Below are 21623 nucleotides of genomic sequence, written 5' to 3' on the forward strand. Positions count from 1 at the left end.
AGCCGAGATCACACCATTGCACTCCAACCTGGGCAACAAAAGTGAAACTCTATCTAAAAAAAAAACAGAGAGAAAGGTAGCCCCGTTAATATTTATGCCAAGACAGCAGGCAAGACCTGGAAGTGTGCCAAGCCACAGAGCATCTTGCTTCCAGATAGGATGAATGAAATCGCACTTATTTTGTAGCATGCAAGTGCTCTGTGACTTCAGGTGCCCTGGTGGGTGGACAGAAGCTGACTCTTCCCCCAGCCCGTCCACCCAGCAGCACTTTGGCCAGTCCCATTCCTGTACGTCTGAGCCTGCCAGTCCCTCCTCACATGCACACCATGGCTTTGTGTCTGCTATTGAGTGTCCCGGAGCCCCAAACCACAGGGTCAACACCACGAGAGAAACAGGGACTCTGCTCTCATCCGCTCGCCCCTGCCCCTCGCGTAATCCCCTGGTGCTCACACAGCCCCACCATAAAGTTTTTCTAGCTCCCTGGCAGACTTGTGCCGCTGTTTGCCAGATCAAAGCCCAGTGACCTGAGTGGCCTGTCCCCAGCAGAGGCCACTTGTCCCTGTGGACCCATCCCGTTGGGAAAGGCATGGGTTGAACTTTAACCATTCGGCTCAGGGGTTGGGATGAGTTTCTACAAAAAGAGGTGGGTACACGCCAGTCCACAGAGGTCCTGATCAACCAAGAGGACAGCAGGGAATATCACCCTCTTCGGGCTGGAGTCAGTGGGAACAGACCCAAGATGTCGGGGAGGAATGCTTGGAAGACCTTAGCTTTCTCTTTGGTGGAGCAGATGTGGGCCCCCCTCTGGAGCCGTCCGATGAAGCCAGAGCGATGGTGTTCTCAGCAGTCCTGTGCACGGCAAACCAGCACTAACACTTGTAAGTAGAGCCTCAAATTTCCCAAGATGCAACTGGATCTTTGTCTTAGCTAATGGGGTCTTTCGAGATGGGAGAGGAGAGACCGTCTGAGCCAGATGGATTCAGATTTCCACTCTGTTTCTATTTTTTTTTTCTTTTCTCTCTCTCTCTTTTTTTTTTTTTTTTTTTTTTTTTTTTTTTTTTTTGAGATGGAGTCTTGCTCTGTGGCCCAGGCTGGAGTGCAGTGGTGCAATCTCAGCTCACTGCAAGCTCTGCCTCCCAGGTTCAAGCAATTATCCTGCCTCAGCCTCCTGAGTAGCTGGGACTACAGGCGCCCATGCACCACATCCAGCTAATTTTTTGTATTTTTAGCAGAGATGGGGTTTCACCGTGTTGGCCAAGCTGGTCTCAAACTCCTGACCTCGTGATCCGCCTGTCTCAGCCTCCCAAAGTGCTGGGATTACAGGCGTGAGCCACAGCGCCCGGCTCTCTTTTTTCTTTTTTTGATGAAGTTTTGCTCTTTTGCCCAGGCTGGAGTGCAATGTCACGATCTCGACTCACTGCATCCTCTGACCCCAGGTTCAAGTGGTTCTCCTGTCTCAGCCTCCCAAGTAACTGGGACTACAGGCACCCGCCACCGCACCCGGCTAATTTTTTGTATTTTGGTAGAGACAGGGTTTCACCATGTTGGCCAGGCTGGTGTCGAACCCCTGACCTCAGGTGATCCACCCACCTCAGCCTCCCAAAGTGCTAGGATTGCAAGCATGAGCCACCATGCCCGACCACACTCCGTTTCTCTTGTATTTGGTGACCTTGGGTGAATCATTTAGCCTCCATTTCAGGGGTCCTGGGGAGGGTGAGATGCTGGGAGCAGGCGGGTAGTCCGTGTTCCCACAGGACATACCGGCATGACTCACCATCCAGACCCGGTGGAATGGGCTGCACTAACCAGTCACGATCACTCCTAAACTTTTCGGCAAAGAACGCTTTCAAGCAAACCTGTAACAAATAAACCACTCAGCCAGCTCTGCCAAGAAACTGCCCCGTGCCAGCCCCTCCTGGCTGCATGGTCAGTACCTTGTGACCTCGGACGAGTCCCTTCCTCTTTCTGGGTCTCAGGTGCTTCCTCTGCAGAATGAGAGCCTGCTTTGGCAGCTGCCAAGTTCTCTTCTAACTCAGATCTTCCACACGTTCTGTGTTTGGGCCATCAAAAGAGGATGGGCTTAGGAGCCGGACCCCAGGCATGCGGTGCCACTGACACTGGCCGAGGTGGAACCTCGGCAAGTCTTCACCCCCGAGCCTCCATGTCCTCATCTCGAGATGGGGGTGGCCAGGCTTTCCAGGGCCATGGAAGGATGACGTGATGCATGTAGAAAGCCTGGCCCTCTCCAGATTCTCAGTGAGCTGCACTCATTCCCTCTGTTGGGGTCCACACCTGTGGACTGGAGTGCAGTGGTGCATCTCGGCTCACTGTGGCCTCTGCCTCCTGGGTTCCAGCGATCCTCTTGACTCACCCTCCCGAGTAGCTGGGACTACAGGTGTGCACCGCCACGCCCAGCTAATTTTTGTATTTTTAGTAGAGATGGGATTTCGCCATGTCAGCCGGGCTGGTCTCAAACTCCCAACCTCAAGTGATCTACCTGCCTCGGCCTCCCAAAGTGCTAGGATTACAGGCATGAGCCACCGCGCCCGCCCCCGTCTTTTATTCTTAATGACCGTTAAGAGTGCTAGGCTGCCTCGATTGGAATCTTGACCCCACTGCCCTATGGCTGTTGCCCCTCTGTGACTTTTCCTTTTTTTCTTCTTTTCTTTTTTTTTTTTTTTTTTTTTTTTGAGACTAATTTCAGTCTTGTTGCCCAGGCTGGAGTGCAATGGTGCGATCTCCAGCTCACCACAACCTCCGCCTCCTGGGTTCAAGCGATTCTCCTGCCTCAGCCTCCCAAGTAGCTGGGATTATAGGCATGTGCCACCACACCCGGCTAATTTTGTATTTTTAGTAGAGACAGGGTTTCTCCATGTTGGTCAGGGTGGTCTTGAACTCCGAGCCTCAGGTGATCCACCCGCCTTGGCCTCCCAAAGTGCTGGGATTGCAGGCGTGAGCCACCGTGCCTGGCTGTCCCCTCTGTGACTTTCTTAACTTCCCCCAGCCTTGGTTTTGTCGTCTGTAACAGGGGGTTGATAATGGTGCTTACTGCACGGTGTCGTTGGGAGAAGGGTCCAAGGTGGGACCTGCAAAGGCTGGGGACAGCACATGGCTTCAGGAAGCCCTCGCTCGACGCCAGCTGCTGCTGTTGCTAACACAGGCAGCGGTGGGCGCCCTGTGTCTATTTAAGCATTGCCCTGTCAGTGGGCAACAGGTAGCATCCCATTTCTTACTATGGCAACATGTCCTCTTACGTCTTGTGTTAGAGAGTCATATTCTGTATTAGCACCTAAATCCATTTACCCCAGTGGTCCTCAATCTGTTCCCAGTGAACAGAGGGCTCTGCCAAATCATTTCAGAGTTCCACAAAGAGCAGAATATTCTGCCAAGCGGGGAAGATTGGAACATCATAAGGAATTCATCCTTCTATGTTGGTATCTTATTTATGGGCATTCTGAAGGTTATTTCATTTCGGAAAAGAATATTGTTATTAAAAATGATTGAAAAATCACTGGTGGTTTGGCCTTGAGAGACAAGTCAAAGAGTTACAAAACGTTCAGTGATAATTTTAGAACCAGGCATAGGGGCTCACACCTGTAATCCCAGCACTACTTTGGGAGGCTGATGTGGGAGGATGGCTCAAGGCCAGGAGTTCAAGATCAGCCTGGGCAAAACAGCAAGTACCCATCTCTTAAAAAAAAAAAAATTACAAAATTAACTGGACATGGTAGCGCTCACCTGTCATCCCAGCTACTTGGGAGGCTGAGGTAGGAAGATCACTGATCCCAGGAATTGGAGGCTGCAGTGAGCCCTGATCAGGCCACTGCACTCCAGCCTGGGTTACACACCAAGACCCTAAGAAAAAATAATAATAATAATTTTAGGAATCATTTAATCATGTTTTCCAGTCACGTTTCAGGGTGTGCACTGGCAGTGCCCATCTATTCCTAAGTGTGTGATCAGCAACATTACATTGGTAACTTAAAATTGGCCGTGGTGAAAGTATTTACACCACAGTAATTGGCAAACACTAGAAATCAAAGATTCTAATTTCCTGGGAGAATGGCTTATTAAACCCCAACCAGCACACCGCTGCACATTCTTGGACATTTTACCGAGTATTTCCTGCTCAGGTGTGTGTAAGTCTTCTTGGGTTTGGCTCCCCCTGGCTGAGTGTGGCTGGGCTGGACTCCCCACTCTGGTGGGTCCAGGCCTGCTCACTGCATCTCTCATCCTCCCTCCGCAGCCACCTGAGACCTGTTCTTCTCACAGCGGAGGGCAGGCACTCACAGGGTGAGGCCAGTGGTGCCCGTGTATTCCAAGCTACTGCTCACATCACGTCTGCTCATGTCCTGGTGGTCAAAGCAGGTCACCAGGTGGCCAAGCCTAGTGACAACAGGGGAGGTGATAGCTCCTCCCTTGGAGGTCAAGGGGGAAGGAATTGGAGATTTGCTGAACCATTGTCAAACCTGGAGACTGAGAATGCATCGGAGAGAGAGGGTCTCCTTCCAAACTGCCCCCATGTGAATTAGGAGCAAACCCTGGCCCCCTGGGTCTTTGATTCCATGTCTCCTGCACTGGGGCCAGGGCTTGACCCATAGGAGCACCTCTGTAAATATTTGTTGACTGATTGAAAAAGAGGATAATGTTTGTATTACCTCCCATCGGAGCCCTAGTTGAATTAGCATAGAACCCACGTTGCTGTGCACCAGGATTGGCTGTGCGGAGATTGGAAGCCGATTTAGCATTCAGGTGGCGTCACCTCCATGCAGGTGGCAATGAGCACCATCCCTTTGTTGGGTGACACACACAGAGTTCACCGCGGGTGTTTCATTGTTAGTGGGCCCGTTGGTGCAGCTCAGCAAACAGAACCTAAAAATACCCGCTCTTCCCGCGTCCTGTGTCTCTGTGAGCCAGGGAAGCCTGCGTCTCCTGCCTAGATGAGCGCCTCCTCTGTGGCATCAGTGGCTTTTGGGTTCTGTCTACATTCAGGCCTGTGCTGCTGTGTTAAACTCCCCTTGCCCAGCAGGGAGGAACGGAGGCAGCGGCCGTGGGACGGTGGTAGAGTGCGCTGAATCCTGCTTCCCGTTGGACGCAAGGGAGATGTGTGAGGCCTCAAAGGGGCTTTTTTTTTTTTTTTTTTTAGATGGAGTCTCCCTCTTGTTGCTCAGGCTGGGGTGCAATAGCGCAATCTCGGCTCACTCCAACCTCCACCTCCTGGGTTCAAGGGATTCTCCTGCCTCAGCCTCCCGAGTAACTGAGTAGCTGGGATGACAGGCAGTGCACCACCACACCCGGCCTCTCCAAAGAAAGGCTCTTTGGAGAGAGCCCGCCGGCTCCCGCGTCCGTAGTTGTCCATCACGTGAGAGAGAACAGAACGCATCTGCAGGACCCTGCAGGGCCCACTGCTTCCCAGCGCCGGCTTTCGAGCACTTAGCGAGTTACGTGTGTGACCACGGCGTTGTGGCTGTAAAGCAGGGGCAGGAAAACGCATCTTCCCTGTCTATAACATGTGGGAAGGCATTCCAGGCCTTCGCGGGTGCCAGCGAGCTTATCTTCTCAGCAAAGCTGCTGTGATTCTACTCCCTTATTCTCCTTCCTGCAGATGCAGAGACTGAGACTGGGGGAAGGTGGTAAATAACATGCCAGGTAACTCGGAGAGTGAGTGGGGAGAGCTGGGGTTTTGGCCCACTGATGTGTCTTCCCCGCTGCACAATGAGTAAAACTTAAAAAATGACTTGGCAAGGCCAGGCGCAGTGGTTTATGCCTGTAATCCCAGCACTTTGGGAGGGAGGCTGGGGCAGGTGGATCACCTGAAGTCAGGAGTTCTAGACCAGCCTGGCCAACATGGTGAAACCTCGTCTTTACTAAAAATACAAAAATTAGCCAGGCGTGGTGGCAGGTGCCTGTAATCCCAGTTACTCAGGAGACTGAGGCAGGAGAATCACTTGAACCCAGGAGGCAGAGGTCGCAGTGAACTGAGATCACGCCATTGTATTCCAGCCTGGGCAACAGCACAAGACTCTATCTCAAAAAAAAAAAAAAAAAAAAACTACTTGACAACACCTGAACATTGGGATACTCTACCTGTACATCTGTATTTCTAGCTTCTCTTTAAGTATCCACCACAGGCACGGTGGCTCACGCCTGTAATCCCAGCACTTTGGGAGGCCAAGGCGGGCGGATCACGAGGTCAGGATATTGAGACCATCCTAGCCAACGTGATGAAACCCTGTCTCTACTAAAAGTACAAAAATTCCCCAGACATGGTGGTGTGTGCCTGTAACCCCAGCTACTTGGGAGGCTGAGGTAGGAGAATCGCCTGAACCAGGGAGTTGGAGGTTGCAGTGAGCCGAGATTGCACCACTGCACTCCAGCCTGGCGACAGAGGGAGACTGTCTCAAAAGAAAAAGAGAGAAATTCAAAGATCTGGTAGCGGAGGGCTCCCTCCCCTCCCTCTCCTGCCCAGCGGGGTAGCAGCAGACCCTGTCAGAGTCACCCTGTGCTCTCCACATGCCACAGTCCCCACCGCTCCCTCCTGCCCGCCCAGCCTGCCAGGGAGGGCCCGTCGCCCATAGCTGCCCTCACAACACGTCCACCTTAATAGGGAAGCCAGGCGTCCAGGTCTGATGTTGATGGGATTTCAGGCTTCAGGTTCCACTGGGGAAGGGCTTAGGGGTGTCCTCCCCACTGATCTACAAAAAACAGGAACACTCTGGAGACCTGGGCAACAGCCTGGAGCAGCCAGAAGCTCTAGTGGAGACTCCCAGAGGCCAGGATCTTAGTTCAGACTGCAGTGAGCTTGCTGGACGTCTTGGAAAAGTGACTCCAGCCCCTGGCCCTCTGCTTTCTCATCTGTAAGGGGCAGGGCCAGTTAATCCACACTAGGGATTATTCATTCAACAAACATTCATAGTGCCAGATGCCGTCAAAGCATGGGAATGCACAGGCCAGCAAAATGACCAAGCCCCTCTTAGATTCTGGTTGACGACACAGACAGCAGACCCCTAGCAGATGTTACCAAGCATGTTGACCGAGGAGAGAAAAACCAAGAGAGAAAATTAAAATAAACAGGCACACAACCAACCTACTATCTATTATCACCATTATCTCCCATAGGACTTTTTAACACTGATGAGTAGAAAAGATGCGATTTTAGAACAAACATTCTTCTGTGATTCTGCAATTTTGTTTTGTTTTGTTTTGTTTTGTTTTGGAGACGGAGTCTCGCTCTGTCACCCAGGCTGGAGTGCAGTGGCACGATCTTGGCCCACTGCAAGCTCCACCTCCCTGGGTTCACGCCATTCTCCTGCCTCAGCCTCCCAAGTAGCTGGGACTACAGGCGCCCGCCACCAAGCCTGGCAAATTTTTTGTGTTTTTAGTAGAGACAGGGTTTCACAGTGTTAGCCAAGATGGTCTTGATCTCCTAAACTCGCGATCCTCCTGCCTTAGCCTCCCAAAGTGCTGAGATTACAGGCGGGAGCCACTGCGCCTGGCTGATTCTGCACTTTTTAACTTAAACATGTATTATACATTGTACTGACCTCTGATGGTTTACTTATTAAATAACAGTTTAAAAATTTTTCAAGTTCATCAAAGAACAAAACACAGCAGTGCGCTAACCATTCGACTCGGCTGGGGAAGCATTTCCATCAGGGCTATATAGTTTTTTTTTTTTTTTTTTGAGATTGAATTTGCTTTTGTCATCCAGGCTGGAGTGCAATGGTGCCATCTCTGCTCACTGCAATCTCCGCCTCCCAGGTTCAAGTCATTCTCCTGCCTCAGCCTCCCAGGTAGCTGAGATTACAGGCATGAGCCACTGCACCTGGCTAATTTTTGCATTATTAGTAGAGACAGGGTTTTAGCATGTTGGCCAGGTTGGTCTCAAACTCCTGACCTCAGGTGATCCACCCACCTCGGCCTCCCAAAGTGCTGGGATTATAGGCGTGAGCCACGGCGCCCAGCCAGAGCTATCCATCTTTATCCTTGTTTTCTAGACTTCTGCTGGCCACACCCTTTGACCCAGCAATTCTGTGGTTAGGAGTTTGTAAGAAAAAAATAATCCAGATGAGATACAGAGAAAGAACAGCAACTTCATCACAGCTTTAACTGCAAGAACTTGGAAATAACCTAAATATCATCACCAAATAATGGATTTTAAAAATTGTGTCATAATTGTACAATGTAAATGTATCACCATTAAAAAGAATTGTATATATATATTTTTCACTGACAAAATGAGTTCACAATATTAAATGAAAAAAGGCAATTTACAAGATAATATACATAGTAAAAACCTTGTTCATTAAAATAAAAAATCCTCGCCTGGTGTGGTGGTACACACCTCTAACCCCAGCACTTTGGGAGATGCCTGACTCACTTTGGGAGAGGCAGGAGAATCGCTTGAGGCCAGGAGTTTGAGACCAGCCTGGGCAACATAGTGGGACATTGTCTCTACAAAAAATGAAAAAGTTAGCCAGGCATGGTGGTGTTTACCTGTAGTCCCAGCTGCTCGGGAGGCTGAGGTGGGAGGATCACTTCAGCCTGGGTGTTCGAGGCTGTTGTGATTGCCACCACTGCACTCCAGCCTGGGTGGCATAGCGAGACCTGATCTCAAAAAAAGACTATTCCAGGGCCGCGCACGGTGGCTCAAGCCTGTCATCCCAGCACTTTGGGAGGCCGAGACGGGCGGATCACGAGGTCAGGCGATCGAGACCATCCTGGCTAACACGGTGAAACCCCATCCCTACTAAAATATACAAAAAACTAGCCGGGCAAGGTGGCGGGTGCCTGTAGTCCCAGCTACTCGGGAGGCTGAGGCAGGAGAATGGCGTAAACCCGGGAGGCGGAGCTTGCAGTGAGCCGAGATCGCGCCACTGCACTCCAGCCTGGGTGACAGAGCAAGACTCTGTCTCAAAAAAAAAAAAAAAAGACCATTCCATTTAATTCCCTTTAAGAACCTGAGCCGGTTTAGCTCAGGCCTGTGAAGGTGAGGACAGGAGCCGCAGGGCACGCCAGGCCTCTGGGGTGACATCCACAGACAAGGGGACCCTGTAGACTCTGTATTTGGAAGCTGCTCTCAGGTTTCGAGAGCAGGATATCCCAAGGAGCCTTCAGACCCTGTCTCTTAAAGAAAAAAAAAAAAAAATCCAGCTCTGTCTTCGAATGAAGCTTTGCACAGAGAATAGGCGGGGCAGACACACACCATGGGGTGCGATCATGGACAGCTGCTGCTTCACTCATAAACTTTTCTGCTTTTCTTTTTGGAGACAGAGTCTCTGTCCCCCAGGCTGGAGTGCAGTGGCGTGATCTCGGCTCACTGCAACCTCCATCTCCTGAGTTCAAGCCATTCTCCTGCCTCAGCCTCCCGAGTAGCTGGGATTACAGGCACCTGCCACCACACCCAGCTAATTTTTATATTTTCAGTGAAGATGGGATTTCACCATGTTGGTCAGGCTGGTTTCAAACTCCTGAGCTCAGGTGACCCGCCCGCCTTGCCTCCCAAAGTGGTGGGATTACAGGCGTGTGCCACTGTTCCTGGCCTCTCAACTGTTTTTGATTAGTGGTTCTTACTTTAAAAAGGACAATCGAAGCAGTTTGAAACGAGCCTCGAGGAAGTGGGTAGAGGGGCTGCCACTCTGCTTAATTTTCTCCACGCCGAGGTTTCATTTCCTCCTTGCCAGAGGGCTTGGAGGGTAAGACTTCCAAAGCAGCTCCAGTTTCCACAGGACCCATTAGGTGGGATTCCTGTGAGTAGGAAGGGAGGTTTCAAACCCTTCTGGAGAGACAAGAGCCCCACTGCACTCAGCCTACCTTCTGGACAGCGCCCTCCTCCGTCCACCTGCCCTCCCCAAGGTCTCTCCGTACTTCTGGCCACTCTGTGACGACGACGGCAACACAGAAGTCAAAAACCCATCAACACGGGCAGCACGGGCCGAGAGGGAGTTGCTTCCGGGTGGGAAAGAAAGTCCCCAGGTGGTGCGGAAAAGAGAGGAGAAGGCGAACACCCTGCGGGTGCATGTCCAGCTGCCCAGGGGCCCCCACGTGCCAGTTTCCCGTGAGCCGAGACCTGTGGGGTCTCGTGCGGCCGGGTTTCTGCCCTGTCCGTCCAAAACACAGGATGAAGCTGATGCCTCACTCAGGGTCTCCTCTCTCCCTGCAGTGCACCCACTCCGGACGGGCCCAGTCTCCGTGCCAGGGGGCACCCGGCAGTCTCCCATCAACATCCAGTGGAAGGACAGCATCTACGACCCCCGGCTAAAGCCACTCAGGGTCTCCTATGACGCAGTATCCTGCCTGTACGTCTGGAACACTGGCTACCTCTTCCAGGTGGAATTTGACGATGTCACCGAGGCATCAGGTAAGTGCCAGCTGGGGCTCGAGGCCTTTCTCCTCTCCTGTTGTTCTGGGAGCAGGATCGGGGTCTTCGCGGAGTAGAGGGAGGAGAGCAGGAAGGGGGAGGACACATCCGGGGGATGGTGCGAAGGTTCTCGAGGGGACCGGAGCCTGGTGCTCACTTTACAGATGAGAATGCCGCCAGCACCTGCACGCACACAGGTGCACCTAGCAAAGAAAAACCCCGTCCCGCAGGGCTCGCTCTGCAGGGGTTGGAAGAGACAAGCGAAGCGAAATGCGAACACTTTGCACGTCGGAAGAGGAACTCAGAACGGGGTGGAGGACAGAAAGCAGTGGTGGCTGTGACACCCACACTGGCCTTGATAATCTAGGCAGAGGCCTGCAAGGGAGTTGGGCCCACAGCAGGGCCGGGGTGTCGGGAGCCTGGAAATGAGACCACTGCAGGCTTGAGCAGGTGGTGACCTGGCCAACCTTTATTTTATTTATTGAGATAGTCTTGCTCTGTCCTTCAGGATGGAGTGTGTGGCGCAATCTCAGCTCGCTGCAACCTCTGTCTCCTGGGTTCAAGTGATTCTTCTGCCTCAGCCTCCGGAGCATCTGGGATTACGGGTGGCTGCCACCACGCCCGGCTAATTTCTGTATTTTTTAGCAGAAATGGGATTTCACCATGTTGGCCATGCTACTCTCGAACTCCTGACCTCAGGTGATCTGCCCACCTTGGCCTCCCAAAGTGCTGGACTTGCAAGCATGAGCCACCACGCCCAGCCCTGGCTGACCTTTTAAATGGACCCCCCAGCTGCTGTGAAGGACAGACTGAGGAGGTGCCTGGAGAGGAGCAGGGGTTAAATAGGAGGCGGTCCGGGGAGTTGCAGGTGGGAGACGGTGGTGGAGGAACAGGGTGGGCTGGGAGGTGACTTGAGAGGTCCTGGAAGCCACCAAGCCCTTACTGGGTTCCAGCGCTTGGCCAAGGGCTTCTGCAGATCATCTCATCAAACCTTCACCATGATTCTCGGAAGTTCCAGGAGGATGCTCTGAGGTTTGAGAAGGTTCTCTCTATGCCTATTATGTTTGCATTTTTATCAGGGTGGCTGTCAGGTCCTACCTGGTGTTTTCCCAGCACCGGCTGGTGGCACTATAAGCCGCCTTCATGCCGAACACCTGCTCTCCCTCCTGCTGCGAGTCTGGAATTGGGCCACGTGCTGGGTATCAGGTGCCTATGTGAACAGCTCCCAATAAACCTTTGGGCATTGAGTCGCTAGTGAACTGCCCTGGTACAGAACACGTCACATGTGTTGTCGCTGCTGGTTTAGGGGAGAATTAAGTCTGTCCTGTGTGTCTCCCCTGGTGAGGACTCCAGAAGCTCCTGCCTGGAGTCCTCCAGATACAGCCCAGGCACCTCTTCGCGTGGCTGATCTCGCTCTGCGTCCTTCTGCTGAATGTAGCTTAGCTCTGAGGGTGGCTCTGTGCTGGACCCGGTGACTCTTCCTGGGGAATCATCAAACCCAGGGGGCCCCGACGCAGCCGCAGCCCCACGTCCTCTCCAGCAGGCATCCCATCTGCCTCCTCCCAGGTGAGTCCCACATGCCTGGGGATCTTACTTTGAGCCAATACCCAGCCCTCAGTTGCTGGAGCATCAGGCACCCGGCTAATGTCCTCACCAAGACCTCATGCAGTGGGGAGCAGGAGGCGCCAGGGGAATCCTGATACTACTAGGAGGAGGAAGGTATGTGGATGGACCCCCTTTAAAAGCACTGCCAGGCTGGGCGAGCTGGCTCATGCCTGTAATCCCAGCACTTTGGGAAGCCGAGGTGTGTGGATCACCTGAGGTCAGAAGTTCAAGACCAGCCTGGCCAACATGGTGAAACCCCATCTCTACTAAAAATACAAAAATTAGCCGGTGGCACACAGCTGAGGTTCCAGTTACTGGAGGGGCTGAGGCAGAAGAATCGCTAGAACCCAGGAGGTGGAGTTTGCAGTGAGCAGAGACTGAGCCACTGCACTCCAGCTTGGGCGACAGAGTGAGACTCCATCTCAAAAAAAAAAAAAAAAAAAAAGCGCTGCCATCCATGAATAGCAGCATGGCACAAAACAGAAGCCACTAGAGAGAGTATTGTGGGACCCTCATTTTATGTAAGAAGAAATGGAGGCTTAGAGAAGGGGCGACTGCCAAGGGTGAGTGACCCAGTGCGAGGAGCTGGCTTCCGTTCTGACTGCAGATTCTAGCCTGTCACCAACTCACTTCTCGCCAAGGGCTTCACCTGCAAAACTACAGTCTTTCAACGGTCGTGGGAGACACAAACCAGTCCCCATTTTACAGATGTGAAAAAGGAGGCTTGGGGAACTCCTTGGTCAGAGGCCACAGAGGCCTCCCAATGGGACTCTGTGCTCTGCAAAGAAGGGAATCTGGGGAGCAGGCACCCTTAAAAAATCTGCATCCAACATCCACAAAAATCCAGCAGGAGGCCACCAGGAGCTGAGCTCCACACAGAGAGGAAGCACCAGCACCCTGGGTGAGTGAGGCCAAGGTCACAGTCGGTCCCCAGGAGAGCCGGCAGCCGGCCAAGGGCCCAGATGGGCCTCTGGCTCAAGCCCAGCAGAGGCTGTGTCCAGTAGGCCTTGAGGTCTGCGCAGGAGGCCCGTCCCTCACCCCCCAGGGCAAGAACAAGAACTGTTGGCAGTGGTGCAGGGACATCTCTGCGGTGCTTTAAGGGCACACTTGTTATTTTTTGTTTAGCTAGTGGCAGCATGTGTGCCTTGGAATCTAGATGTTTCTGTATTCCCAAGGGAACTCAGGCTCAGGTTTTAGGCTGGAAAACAAGAAAACCGCAGATGGTAATTATCCCCCAGGATCACAAGTCAAAGCCTGCTTTAGGTCAAGAATCTCCACCTTCGTGCCTGTCTGTGTGGCACACCCTCTCCAGAAACAGCCTCGCAACTTTCCCTGGGACCTCCCCTTCCCCACTGCACCTGGTCCTGGCGAGGATATTCACATCAGTGAATAAAATGCTAATTTTAGTGGGGGGCTGACAGACAGTTCTCACACACCAGTTGCATCAACATCTCCTGGAGAGTGTGTTAGAGCACACACTCCTGTCAGCCCAGCCCGCGGCTCACACCTGTAACCCCAGCACTGTGATAGGCCAAGGCGGGAGGGTCACGAGACTGCATCTCTACAAAAATAAAAATAAAAATAAATTAGTCGGACGTGGTGGTGCATGCCTGTGGTCCCAGCTACTCGGGAGGCTGAGGCAGGAGGCTTAAGCCCAAGAGGTTGAGGCTGCAGTAACCTGGGATTGTGCCACTTAACTCCAGCCTGGGCAACACAGCGAGATCCTGTCTCTCAAAACACATGCACACACACACAAAAGAACACAACCTGTGCTTCCTCTAGACATTCTGACTTGGCAGGTGCAAGGCAGAGCCAAGAATCTCATGCCAGCAGGCTCCCAGGTGCCGCTGATCCCGACAGTCCATGGTTTTGTAAGGGCATCTGCTGTGTTGCTGGCTTGGCCTCCATCCTCCTGCCTCCTGGGTCCAACGTTCTTGTTTTCCTTGGGAGCCCATCTCCAACTCCCATTCAGGGGGTCCAGAGACAGGAGTGGGTGGGGACCTGGGTGTGGCCTCTCAACAGCCTTGTCACTGGCTGCAGCAATTGGTCCAGGCATGGGCACGTGACTCAAGACCAGCCAATGAGAGCCAAGGAGTTTTTTTTCTAGGACGTATTTAAAGAGATTATTTCCGTGGCTGGGCAAAGGTCAGCTGTGCCCCACAGCAGGTGAGGGCCGTCCTGAGAAAGTGTCCACGCGGGAAGGCAAAGCCAAGAAGGGGAGAAATCAAGGCCCAAGCCAATTTCAGGGCCTCTGAATGTAGCTGTACCTGAAACCCAGTTAACCCCTGTACTAATAAGCCTCTTTTTAAAATCAGTTTAAGTTCCTATCACTTGCTTCCAAGAGTCCTGATACAAGCAAACAAATAAAAGTGGCCAGGTGCGGTGGCTCATGCCTGTAATCCCAGCACTTTGGGAGGCCGAGGCGGGTGGATCACCTGAGGTCAGGAGATCGAGATCAGTCTGACCAACATGGAGAAACCCCATCTCTACTAAAAATACAAAAGTAGCCAGGCGTGGTGGTGCATGCCTGTAATCCCAGCTACTCGGAAGGCTGAGGCAGGAGAATTGCTTGAACCTGGTAGGCGGAGGTTGCAGTGAGCCGAGATTGTGCCTTCACACTCCAGTCTGGGTGACAAGAGTGAAACCCAGTCTCAAAAAAAAAGTAAAAATACAAAAATTAGCTAGGTGTGGTGGCAAGCACCTGTAATCCCAGATACTGGGGAGGCTGAGACAGGAGAATCACTTGAACCTGGGAGGTGGACGTTGTGAGTCGAGATCACGCCACTACACTCTAGCCTGAGCAACAAAGTGAGACTTAGTCTCAAAAATAAAATAAAATAAAAGTGACTAAATTGGCCAGGCGCAGTAGCTCACACCTGTAATCCCAGCACTTTGGGAGGCAGAGGCGGGTGCATCACCTGAGGTCGGGAGTTTGAGACCAACCTGGCCAACATGGGTAAACCTTGTCTCTACTAAAAATACAAAAATTAACCGAGTGTGGTGGTGCACACCTGTAGTCCCAGCTACTGGGGAGGCTGAGGCAGGAGAATTGCTTGGACCCAGGAGGCGGAGGTTGCAGTGAGCTGAGATCGCACCACTGCACTCCAGCCTGGGCGACAGAGTGAGACATTGTCTCAAAAAACAAAAAACAAAACAAACAACAACAAAAAAAAACAGTGACTAAACTGAGAGCAAAGAAATGGAAAGGAGAGAACAGGAGGATCATCAGTTTTAATCCTTTTACTGTGTGCTCAAATGTAATTTGGCTGCAGGTGGGGTCTATGCAGACCCTGGGCGAGGGGTGAGTTGGCTATGGCCTGTTTAACTCCACCTGTGCCGACTGCAGCTCAGCCTTGTCCTCACTCTGTGAGTCAGCCTTGTCCTCGCTCCGGGAGTCAGCCTTGTCCTTGGGGAAGCTGGGCCTGGTGCAGCTTTCAGAAGTGTTCCCAGGTAAGCCCGGCCCTCCTGAGTCCATGGGTGGGGAATGCTGGTACAGGCCTAGCAGCTGGCTTTCCGGGGCTGGGTAGGACAAAAGCGGTCATGTGTGGTGTTCGCCACTTTCCGTGGTACAAACACTCCTGCACGGCCGAGTTCAAGATTCCAAGGTACAGTCACTGATGGTGGAGTTGGGAAGAGATTTGCACAGTCAGCTCCAGAGTCAGCATGAGCCATCTCCCACTCGCCACTGCCCGCTGCCTTCCTCCCTCTTGTCCCTGCAGCCTGGGATCTCACTGCTGCTCTCCAAGTGAGGAATTCCATGAAGACTTCTTAAGACTTCTTTTTGGTTGTACCTGGCAGAACCCCACCTCAAACTGGCATAAGCAAAGAAGGGGGAGATTTGCCGGCTCTGATCCTAAAGAGTCTGGGCTGCAACCGGGTGCCCGGGTCGATGACTGCCAGGGCTCTGAGTGCTCCCCCAGTCTCTGCTTTCCTCCGAGTGCTCCCCCAGGCTCCGCTGTCCTCCGAGTGCTCCCCCAGGCTCTGCTTTCCTCCGAGTGCTCCCCCAGGCTCCGCTGTCCTCCGAGTGCTCCCCCAGGCTCTGCTGTCCTCCGAGTGCTCCCCCAGGCTCTGCTGTCCTCCGAGTGCTCCCCCAGGCTCCGCTGTCCTCCGAGTGCTCCCCCAGGCTCCGCTTTCCTCCGAGTGCTCCCTCAGGCTCCCCTTTCCTCCTCCGAGTGCTCCCCAGACCCTGCTTTCCTGAGCGCTCCCCCAGTCCCTGCTTTCCTCTGAGGGCTCCCCCAGGCTCTGCTTTCCCCAGGGGACACTCATGGGTGTTCCCCGATGGGGTGAAGGCAGCCGCCCGAGGCTATGACTTGGCCTCCAGTGGAGCGATGTCTCCTCTTTCCCGGCAGTTCCAGCCACCATCCCAGGGCTGATTCTCAGGGGCCCGGCTTTGGCCGCTTGTCTGCCCAGCCCGAGGGCGACCCTGCCCGGAGCAAGGTGTGTTCGGAGAGTGGACAGCAGCACTCCCGCAGGACAGCTGAGGATGCTGTTCCCAGAGTGAGGATGGGGCACCCTCCTCACTGGACGTGCGCCCTTGCTGTGGACCCCAAGCTGACCTCGGCCCCTCCCTGACTCGGTAGCTCTCAGGTCCAAGGCCACTGCCACTGTCTGTCTCCCAGGGTCAGCCTCTGACCTTGTCCCGACCTCACTTTTGGCTTCTCCACCGGCTTCACATCTGCTCAAAGGATCTCGCCGCTTCCTGCCACAGACCAAAAGAAGGATCCGGTGTCTCTCCCAGGCCATGGAAATGAGCTGGGTCATCCCTCCCTTGGCTCCCGTCCACACGGGCCAATCTGGTTTCACTTTATTTGTCATTTTCTCCGAAACCCAGTTTCCTTTTGCTTTCTCTCCTACTCAGCTTCACATGCTCCCGGTCCCCTCCGCATCTCTGCAGCCGATTTTTCCAGGTTCTCGGTCCTCTGCTTCGCAGATTTTCTGTCCTCTTTGTTCACCCCGATTGGGAATCAGGAGCCTACGGGGACAGAGGGAATGAGAACCTCAGATGAAGGACAGGTAGGGCTAGAGAAAGGTTTTCAGAGAGAAACAGAGAAGAATAAGACGAAAACACAGCAAACCCTGGATGGAAGGAGGGGCAGTGCCGGTGAGAGGAAAGGAAGGGAGCAGACGAGGTGCAGACAGCTGTGCACAGACAGGCTCCGGAGGCCTGGACCACACCGTGGCAGGGCCAGAAACAAAGCGGAATAAATGGGGAGGCCAAGGAAATTTCCGTCTGCGGACACTGCCAGCAGTTTTCCTAGGAGCTGGGGGTGCCAGCACTTGGAGTCAGCACAGGCCAAGGACGATGAGTAACAGAGGTGGCGGCAAAGGCTCTTTCCAGGGAATGTGTATGGCCTTGAAGGCCAAGGAGGAAAAGCTGTGGGGGACAGGGGGTGGGGAGGAGCAAAGCGGGTGGAGGAAGGAAGGGGGAGAGGAGAGGTGCCAGTCGCAAAGGAAAACAGCAGCTGGATCCACGTGCTGCCACACTGTGCCTGTCCCACCTCGAGTGCCCTCGCAGAGAGCTCAGCTCATTCCCTAAAGGTGCGGGAGGGCCCAGCTCATTGGGCAGGGCTGTGTGAAGTGCTTGGCACTGTTCTGGGAGAATTAAGCATTTAGTAGACAATAGCTTCCTTCAAAATAAATCCAAACGAGGCCTGAGAGCCCGGGGTTGGGGGGTGGGTGCCTGCCGGGCTGTCCCCGTGAGAGGAGGAGGCTCTAGGAACATTTTGGCTCCTCTGGTGGGACACAAATTGGCAGCTCCAAGATGAGAGGCAGGGGAAGAGTGAATTCCTTGGAGGGGAATCCTGGCACTGTCAGGACTGGGACTGTGGCTGTGCGGTTCAAGGACGACCCCTGGACTGAGATGAAAGGATGTGACCATCATGCTTATAACCTGGGAAAGTTATTTGTCATTGCAAATTCATAAACTGGCAGTCTAGCTCCTAAAACGACTACGTGTGTGCATGTGTGTGTGCATGTGTGTTTGTGTGTGTTTTCCTGTGCATGTGTGCACTGTGTGCATACATGTGTGTATACATGTGTGCGTGTGTGTTCCTGTGCATGTGTGCATGTGTGTGTATGTGTTCTTGTGTGTATGTGTGTTTGTGTGCGTGTGTGCACATGTGCACTGTGTGAGCACGTGTATATACATGTGTGCATGTGTGTTCGTGTGTGCACATGTGTCGTGTGCATGTGTGCACACGTGTGTTTTCATCTCCATTCTATATGTAGCTCCTGTTCCTTCCCTCAGGCCTGGGTGTGAATATTTTGGGGGAAGTTAGGTAGAAGTCAGTGTCCAGTCTCTCTCTGCAGATGTTTTCTGTGCTTTTTTGGTCCTTGAGACTGAAAAATGAAAATGTACCCAACAGCTTCCAAAGTTTACCTGTTAGAGATTTGGCCACTGGGGAGCCACTGTTCCTGTTCTTGCTCAATTCCAATTCCAAATTCCCAGGGCAGTGACTCTGATTGGCCCAGCCCTGCACTAATTAGGAGCAGGACTGAGGAAGGGGCTCCGATTGGTCCAGCATGGTTTGAGTGCCCATCCCTGTCCAATCAACTGTGGCCAGGGGTGGGATCATGTTGGACGAAATGTCAGGCAGTGGAGCCACTATTGTTATCATTTGGATCCAAAAGCCCGTTTCTAATCGTCCAGCTTCCCGGATGCTTCCCAGGTGCACGGTGACCCCTGTGTGCTGTGTGGTCTTTTATAGGAACAAAGGATCAATCAAGACAGGGAAACCCCTGCTCCCAAGGAGCTTGTGTTCTTGTGGGATAAGAAAATTAATAAACATTAATTAGTAAATAGGTACTTCTCTATGCAAGTTTACAGAAAAATAAACAAATATGTACATAAGAAAGAAGATGGTTTTGGATAGCAGTAAGTGCTATGATGAAAATGAAACCAGGTGATGGGCCAGAGATGACTCCACTGAGGGAGGTTGTGAGCGTTACACAACATGGTCAGAAAAGACCCCGCTGGACCCAAGTCCCAGCTGGTAAGAAAGTGTCAGCTTCATGACAGTGGGGAGAAGCATTCCCGCATCACCGTTTTAAAATACGAGCATCCTAAATATTACACAAACCATACTTATGCTAAATATTTGGGATCTACACTAAAATGTGTTGCTTTCTTGGCAATTCAAACTTAACTGGAAGTCCTGTGTCTTCTCTGAGGACTATTCTCTAACTGCAGCTGCAAGTCCAAGGGCCTGGGCAGAAACAAGCCTGGCAGGTTCAGGAAACAGGCAGAGTGGCTGAGTGTAGGAGAGTGTGGAGGGAGTGGACTGAGGATGCCGAGAGGGCTTATGCCAGCGGGTCAGTCTTTGTGGTAATATTCACAGGCCAGGGATGTAATTTATTTATTTATTTATTTATTTTTGAGATGAGGCCTTGCTCTGTGGCCCAAGCTGAAGCACAGTGTCGTGATCTCAGCTCACTGCAGCCTCCACCTCCCGGATTCGAATGACTCTCCTGCCTCAGCCTCCCAAGTAGCTGGGATTACAGGCATCTGCCACCATGCCCAGCTAATTTTTGTATTTTTAGTAGAGACAGGGTTTTGCCGTGTTGGCCAGGCTGGTCTCAAACTCCTAAGCTCAGGTGATCCGCCCACCTTGGCCTCCCAAAGTGTTGGGATTACAGGTGTGAGCCACCATGCGTGGCCTAGGGATGTAATTTAGCAAGTAGCTGTTTTATATGGTTTGTCTGTGTCCCCAGCAAATCTCATCTTGAATTGTAGCAGTTCCCCCATACCGTTCTCATCGTAGTGATTAAGTCTCACAAGATCTGATGGGTTTTTTGTTTGTTTGTTTGTTGTTTGTTTGTTTTTTGTGACAGAGTCTCACTCTGTCGCCCAGGCTGGAGTGCAGTGGTGTGATCCCGGCTCACTGCAACCTCTGCCTCCGAGGTACGAGCGATTCTCCCGCCTCAGCCTCCTGAGTAGCTGGGATTACAGGTGTGTGCTACCATGCCTGGCTAATTTTTGTATTTTTAGTAGAGATGGGGTTTCACCATGTGTGCCAGGTTAGTCTTGAACTCCCGACCTCAAGCTATCCACCCACCTCAGCCTCCCAAAATGCCGGGATTACAGGTGTGAGCCACTGCACCCTGCCAATCTGATTTTTTTTTTTTTTTTTGAGACGGAGTCTCGCTCTGTCACCCAGGCTGGAGTGCAGTGGTGCAATCTCAGTTCGCTGCAAACTCCGCCTCCTGGGTTCACGCCATTCTCCTGCCTCAGCCTCCCGAGTAACCCCTTTCTCTTAGTTCTCACTCTCTCTCACCTGCCGCCATGCAAGACATGACTTTCACCTTCTGCCATGATTGTGAGGCCTCCCCAGCCACGTGGGACTGTAAGTCCATTCAACCTCTTTTTCTTTGTAAATATCCTAGTCTTGGGTATGGCTTTATCAGCAACATGAAAACAGACTAATACACTGTTGTTACTTATTAAATGTTACTGGCTTATTTTGAAAAAAAAAAAAAAAAAAGAAAAGCTTGCCAAATACATGTGGTTATGGGAAGGGACCAGAAAGTTACACTGGGAGTAAAAATATCAGTAACTATGTTTACTGGGTGGTGATGGCATAAACAATAGTTTTACCTTTTTTTTTTTTTTTTTTTTTTTGGAGACAGGATCTTGCTCTGTCACCCAGGCTGCAGTCAGTGGTGCAATCACAGCCCACTGCAGCCTCGACTTCCTGAGCTCAATTGATCCTCCCAGCTCAGCCTCTTGAGTAGCTGTGTCTACAGGTATGAGCTACCAAAAAAAAAAAAATTATTTTTGGCACAGGATCTGGCCCTGTTGCCCAGGCTGACATGCATCTGGGCTCACTGCAAGCTTCTCCTGAGCTCAAACCATCCTCTCACCTTAGCCTCTCAAGTAGCTGGGACTACAGGCTCACTCCACCACACCCAGCCCCGTTTTTCCTCGGTAAATGTCATTCTACAGTACTGTGGGTACATCACTTTTTCAATATGAAGTTTTCTTTGGAAGTTGATAAATCCAGTTTGGGCCTCGGAGGAAAGCAGTCAGTGATAGAAATTTTGTGACTCTGAGTGAGTCTGGTGGAGCTTCGAATTTTAGATTGTTTCCCAGGGACCGCTGCAGACACAAAGCCCTGACTGCGGGACCCCGGATGACAAAAGTGATCAAAGGTGACTGTGGTCGGATGTGTGCTGCAGTGCGAGTTGAGGTTTCATTGAGCCTCCTTCAGTGGCTCCCGGGGCAGTTGTGCGGATGAAGGGGGCCACGTCTGTGAAGCGCTCAGGATGGAGCTGGTGGTGGGGCGGCCACACTGGCCACGTCGCTCACACCCCGCACCGTCACCTCGGTGCCCTGCATTTTCCTTGGCTCCTCTGTGGATTAATTCTCGTTCTGAGGACAAGGGAGGCCGAGGTTTCATCTCAGGTCTGTTCCCGGCTCATTGCTGTGCTTCTCTGTGCCCGTCCCCTCCCCTGACAAGGGGAATGAGAACCCTGCCTGGGGAAACACTCTGGGGACGGTGGCCCGCGACTCCATCCCAGCCCCTCCCATGCCCAGCCACCAGCCACGCTGAGGTCCTGACCACCTTGTGGACCGCCCGGTCCTCCAGCCCCACACCCACCCCCGCGTCCTCCCTCCTGCTCTTCCCTGGTTCCCTCGTGTTGCTCTGTGCCAGCAGCTGAG

The 21623-nt window shown here is 52.5% G+C and overlaps 1 protein-coding gene across 1 annotated transcript in view; it reads left to right on the forward strand.

The window, feature by feature from the left end:
• Positions 1-650: 650 nt before the first annotated feature.
• CA5A (carbonic anhydrase 5A) overlaps positions 651-21623 on the forward strand; it is a 51481-nt gene continuing 30508 nt past the window's right edge. Inside the window, exons 1-2 of the mRNA XM_010355580.2 lie at positions 651-878; positions 10163-10360. Coding sequence (XP_010353882.2) covers positions 740-878; positions 10163-10360 — 337 coding nt within the window. The 5' untranslated portion in view covers positions 651-739. The remainder of the gene's footprint in view (positions 879-10162; positions 10361-21623) is intronic.

The sequence above is a fragment of the Rhinopithecus roxellana genome, chromosome 20 (genome assembly GCF_007565055.1).
Source record: "Rhinopithecus roxellana isolate Shanxi Qingling chromosome 20, ASM756505v1, whole genome shotgun sequence".
Taxonomy (NCBI): domain Eukaryota; kingdom Metazoa; phylum Chordata; class Mammalia; order Primates; family Cercopithecidae; genus Rhinopithecus; species Rhinopithecus roxellana.